At 51.5% G+C, this 6,062-nt stretch overlaps 1 protein-coding gene across 1 annotated transcript; it reads right to left on the reverse strand.

Annotated features, from left to right (window-relative positions):
• Positions 1-4,547: 4,547 nt before the first annotated feature.
• On the reverse strand, positions 4,548-6,056 carry TIGD5 (tigger transposable element derived 5; the record flags this gene model as incomplete). The annotated part of the gene is made up of 1 exon (XM_010174301.1): positions 4,548-6,056. A coding segment is annotated over one exon (1,509 nt), but the record flags the coding sequence as incomplete, so codon positions are not given.
• Between the last annotated feature and the right edge of the window lie 6 nt (positions 6,057-6,062).

The following is a 6,062-nucleotide window of genomic DNA, read 5'->3' on the forward strand; positions in this document are numbered from 1 at the left end:
AAGCCTGACAAGATTCCAGCAGCATTTGGCCAAGGCCCTCAGGGACATGGTGTGAATGTTGGGCTTGTCCTGTGCAGGGACAGGAGTTGGACTCCATGATCCTTGTGAGTCCCTTCCAACTCTCAATATTTGATGATTCAATGATTCATTGCTGGTGCTTTGAGGATGCCAAAGGACCTTGAGAAGTAGGGAGCTGGCAGGATGATGCTCTGGGGGTGAGCACAGAGAAACTCAACTCATTGGTGAGCTCAGTGCTTGGGTCACATGTGGGCACCAGTTTCTGCTCCTCTGCTCAGCTCTGGAGATGTGTACATGAACATGGAGCTGCTACCTGCATCCCAGAACCATGGATGAGAAGTCAACCAGACAAAAACCAGCCACCACTCACCAGACCCATCGCACCACGGTCCTACAGATGGGTCTTGCTCCAGCAGCGAGGCAGTGGGATGGAAGCCCAGACCTGCTCTCAGCCTTGGGGTGCTGCACATCAAGGGAGGAGAAACTCAAAGCTTGTCTATCTGGAGAAGATCTGAGCCTTTTGTGTGTTCTAATTAAGCTTCGTTTGCCTCCCGGCACCTGCACGGATGCAATTAGTGATAATTAGCCAACCACTTTGAAGATGAAAGGCTTTTTCTGGGCAGAACATTGCTGGTGAGACAGCTGGGTGCTGAGCCTGCAGCTCCTACAGCTTTGACCCTGTCACCCCAAGGTGCTGGTGGTATCAAGCCAAGAGAGATGTAGCCATATGGTGCTGTTGGGTCACACCAAGGTGTGATCTCTTTGGGCAACTTCTTGAGGCACCTAATTAATTAGCAAAATCTGGAGATGGTGCTCAAGCCTGCCTGTCTCTCCTGCCCATCTCTACGCTCATGGCATCTACATGGTCTTGAAGGTGGTCAGTGGTCCTCAAGGTTTTCAAGCCACCTGGTAACTCCTTTGTCCTTATGCCTGATTTTATTCCTGCCCTGTCCCCAGGTTCCTCTCAAGTCAATTCTGCTGATCTCTCTGAAATACGCAGCCTTCTGATTTCATTCTTAGGTGTCTCCATGTCTTCTGCACACCAGTCTTCTGGACAATGTGTCCTGCACACCAGTCTTCAACATATCTGGCCAAAAATCCTTGGCCAAATCCAGCTCTACCACCCATGACATGGCTGACCCAACCCCCTACCCATTCCCCATCTCCTGCCCATTCCCCATCTCCATGTGTCCTCCTAAAGGCTTTTGAACTTCGGGTTTTCAGGTTCACTCAGAGAAGAGGGATGTTCAACGCCAAAGCCAGGATGCTGATGACCTTCACCATGTTGCTAAGCGCTAGTTTGAACAAAAAACATCTCAAATTCAATTAATTTTATTAAAAAAGACAGCACTCCCTGCAACTAAGTCATTACTACTACCTTACTCCTTGTCCTCCTGCCCTCAAGAAAGGCATCTCATCCTGCCTGGATGGAGGAGATGGAGGAGATCCTCCTGGAACACTTGCTGAAATATATGGAAGACAGGGAGGTGGTTGGAGATGGCCAACATGGCAAATTGTACCTGATAAAGGTAGTGGTCTTCTACTGCATTGGTGGACAAAGGAAGAGCTACAGATGTCATCTACCTAGACTTCTGTAAGACGTTTGATGTGGTTTCACACAATATTCCATCTGCTAAATTGGTGAGATACGGGTTTGATGGATGGACTGTTAGATGGATCAGGAACTGGCTGGATGGTTGTGTCCAAAAGGTCATTGGCTCAATCTCCCAAGTGGAAACCAGTAATGAATGGTGTCCCTCAAAGGTCCATACTGGGACCAATACTATTAAATGTCTTCATGAGTGACATAGGTGGTGGGATTGAGTGTACCCTCAGCAAGTTTGCAGATGGCACCAAGCGGAGTGGTGTGGTTGATCTGGCTGAGGGATGGGATGTCATCCAGAGGAACCTGGACAGGCTGGAGGAGTGGGCCCATGTGAACCTCCTGAAGTTCACTGAGGCCAAGTGTGAGGTCCTGTACCTGGGTCAGGGCAACCCCCAGTATCAATCTAGACTGGAGGATGAAGGGATGGAGAACAGCTCTGTGGAGAAGGACTTGGGGATACTGGTGGGTGACAAATGGGACATGAGCTGGCAATGTGTGCTCACAGCCCAAAAACCCAATCATCTCCTGGGCTGCATCAGGAGCAGTGTGGCCAGCAGGTCAAGGGAGGTGATTCTGCCCCTGTACTGAGGGCTGAGACCTCCTGGAGCACTGTGTCCAGTTCTAGAGTCCTCAGCACAAGACAGACATGGACCTGTTAGAGCAGATCCAGAGGAGGCCACAAAAAAGATCAGAGGGATGGAACAGCTCTGCTCTGAAGAAAAGCTGAGAGAGTTGGGGTTGTTCAGCCTGGAGAAGGTCCCTCAGAGACCTTCTTGTGGCCTTTCAATATAGAAAAGAGGCTGGTAAGAAGGATGGAGCAATGGTTTTAAACTGTAAGAAGGTAGATTTAGACTGGACATAAAGAAGACAATTTTTTCCGATGAGGGTGGTGAGATGTTGGAACAAGTTGCTCAGAAGATGCCCCATCACTGGAAGTGTTCAAGGTCAGGTTGGACAAGACTTTGAGCAACTTCATTTAGTGAAAGATGTCCCTGCCCAAAGCAGGAGAGTTGGATTAAATGATCTTTGAAGGTCCCTTTCAACTCAAACCATTCAATGATTCAATATTCTCACCTCCCCAAACCAGGCCAAACGATGCCACGAATGCATCCACGAGCAGCAAAGACCACCAACCTGGTACCTTCTGCTGAACTTGGCAACATTTTTTCTCCAAAACTTGAAGACTCCTTTAATTCACAAACTTCTACTTGAAGTGAGCCACATCCCAAGCTCTAAAATGTTTTCGTAGGGTTTATTTTGATGCAAAAGATCATAAAAAGAAATAGAAATGTGGTTTTACGTGATCACATCTTGGTGGATAAAAGCTAAAGAAGAAGTTTGAAACGGGTGAGACACCACGTGGCATGTTGGCTGTGAACCTGTCAGAAGCCAAACAGCAGAAATTGAGGTTGGTTGGGTTTGTGGAGAAGAAAAAAAAATTGCATTTCTCCTCTAATCCAAAGTTTTTCTCAACATTGGTTCTGCAGTGGAGTTTCATGATGTGAAAGGACAAACCACAGCTCCAACTTGGACTTTTTTATGTGTTTTTCTTTCTTGCTGCTCCTTAAATTCCCTGGTAGATTCATTTATTGATAAATTAATCCTAATAAGTAAAAAAATCAATTTGTGGTGTAGTTGTAGCAGCTCAAGCACCTGCCTGACCAAGATGTGTTAAAGACGCCGTGGAGATGTGGAGAACGTGATGGAGAAGATCACACCAGGAGGACACAACTGTATTGAGATCCCCTTTTACCAACTCCCACCCTACTGGGATGGCTCCACATGAGCATTTACAGATGACAACCCCAAAGTAGGAATAAAAATCCATTTAATTTCCATAAACTCTGAAGTTATGAGACAAAGATCCGACAAGTAAAGACACCCACCCCATCTCCTGCCATGGGGCACAGCAGCACTCATGAGTTGGATTTTTTTTTGCTTCCTTTCAATAATTTGGTTAAAATTTAATCCAAAAATCAGGTCAAGAGCTGCTAAATTTGTATCTGATGCCTCTGGTATTTCAAGGCATCACTGGGAGCCCACCCAGCTCCTATCTCAACTCACAACACGTCACACCGGCACCGTGAGACACGTTCTCCAGCCCCACGTGCCCCATAAACCCCAGAGGGGACAACTCAACCCTCATCCCCAGAGCCTTCATGAAGATGCTTGGATGATGGTACCTGTTCCAGCAGGTCTCCATGGTTCCCAGGTGCAGGGCTGTCACTGGAATGATGGAGATGACCCTCTCCAAGAAGCTGCAGCTTCTCACATGCCACCCAAGTGTCCCTGTCCTAATCCAGTGCATGAAGAAAGTTGTTTTGAACCAGCCCCAAACTTTCCCAGTTTAACAAGACTCTGGGCAGTGGGAAGGGCATCACCAACCTCTTCCAAGGCAGAACATTTGCCTTACAGCACCCCAGGAGTGGTTCCTGTCCAGCCCCACTTCAAGACGTGGGGAATTACTTGGTGTAATTTCCGTCATCATCCCGGTTCCTCGCAGTGACGCTGAGCAAATCCCTCCCTCATCCCTTCTCCTCATAGAATTTGGGGGGACCAGGCAGTGTGGGGGGTATCTACCCCCTTCTAGTGGTACCAGTGACCAAGGGGCCACCTCTGCTCAGTTCTCATGTGATCTAAAAAAAAATAGCACCTCCTAAAGATATTTAGGGTGAGGAACATCCCTCGAAGACCTGATGTATGCAGGGGTTATTGCATAAAACCCCCCCCATTAGCCCTAAATTATAACCTGGGGGGGGGGGTTCAGGCCTCCTGAGCCCTGGGGACTGCTCATGACAGCGGGGTGAGGGGAGCTGGCATCTCCTCTGCCATCCCCCTGGGACAACCAGGGTGTCCCCAGCCCCATATCCCCTTGCCCCCAAGCAGGGTGGTTGGTAGCCGAGAGGTCACGGGTCACCCTGCCCTAGGAACGTGGGCTGCCACCGCGGTGAAGCCGCTGGGCCATGCTGATGAGGGAACGGAGCTGCACCAGCTTCAACGGCCCCACTTGCCGGGGGTCCTGACCCTCCAACCAGCGTAACGCCGTCTCCAGACCTTTGATGGCTTCTCGAGCTGTGGGCAGCAAGACATCTCCTCCTTCCCCATCCCTTCTGCCACCCCCATCTCCAGCAGCTGCCTCATCCTCCTCATCCTCCTCTACCCCACAGCCCCCAGAGCCTTCCTCCTCAGCGTCCTCTTCCCCATCATCCTCCTCCGTACCCGGAGCTACATCATCCAAGTGCAACCAGTCGGCCACCTCCTCAGGAGCCAAGCGCTTGTAGGCCAACGCGGCCAAGTGGGTCAGGTCACTGAAGACTTTGCTGTCCCCACTGCCTTCCTCCCCACGCGGGGAGGCACCATGCTCTTCCTCCCCAGGCTGGGGCTCGAAGGCAGCGCGGAGCCCCAACAGCCAACACTTCTCGATGGAACCAGGGGGAATGAGGTCCCAGGAGAGGCCGGCCAAGTACAACATATCCTTGAGGAGAAAAGATTGTACAAAGTCCATGGGGCCACCAGAGCTGCTGCCACCGGTCGCGCACGAGACGGCCAGGCGCAACAATTCCCGCTTGTAGAGCTGCTTGAAGGCGGATACCACCCCCTGCTCCAGCGGGGCTGGGATTCGACCTCCTCCTCCAGCTGAGCCATTCCCAGCAGGACCCTTGGAGAGGAAAAGGGCACGGATGGAGCCATCAGGTGTCTGCAGAGGTGGGGATTCCTCAGGACCTGTCCCAGTTGGGGGTGGTGGGGAGCTGAGCAGCAACACAGCCTTCTGCTGCAGGCAGCTGCGGCGCAGGTAGCGTTTGACACCCGGCACAAAGTCCTCAAAGAACCAAGCTCGGAGAAGAGCTGGACCCAACCTGGCTTCAGGGCTGTAGCGGTAACAAGCGGGGAATTTGTCCTGGTTGTGATGACGGAGGCTGGGAGGATCACGAAGGCCTCCAATCACCAATGGTTTGAGCTTGTGGGAGCCGGTTAAATTAGCAGCCAGCAGCACGGTGACCCGCTCACGAGGAGCTGGCCGACGCCGCGCTGTCACTGTTGTCCCACCAGCTTGTCCTGGCAACAGCTTCCAGTAGAGCCCAGTGACGTTGGCGTTGTAGATCTGCTCATCGCCGTAGCCACCGGCATCAGTCGCCGGCACGGGTAAGGTCTCAGAGCAGGTGGCAGGAGCTCGATCAGGCTCGGTGGGGAGGCCACCTTCACCGTAGATACGTTGGCTGGAGATACCATGACGTTTTTGCCAACGCCAGAACCAACCATGACTGGCTTTGAAGGTACATTCAGGACCGTAGATCTGTCGGGCGAAAGCTTCAGCCTGAGCTTGGATGAGAGGTCCGGAAAGTGGTACTCCATGTTGTCGGAGAGCGAGGAACCAAGCGTAGACAGCACGATCGATCTCCTCCTCGTTGGCCAAACGCATCTTCTTACGTTGGGTACC

The sequence above is a fragment of the Antrostomus carolinensis genome, unplaced genomic scaffold (assembly GCF_000700745.2).
Source record: "Antrostomus carolinensis isolate BGI_N321 unplaced genomic scaffold, ASM70074v2 scaffold19040, whole genome shotgun sequence".
NCBI classification, from domain to species: domain Eukaryota; kingdom Metazoa; phylum Chordata; class Aves; order Caprimulgiformes; family Caprimulgidae; genus Antrostomus; species Antrostomus carolinensis.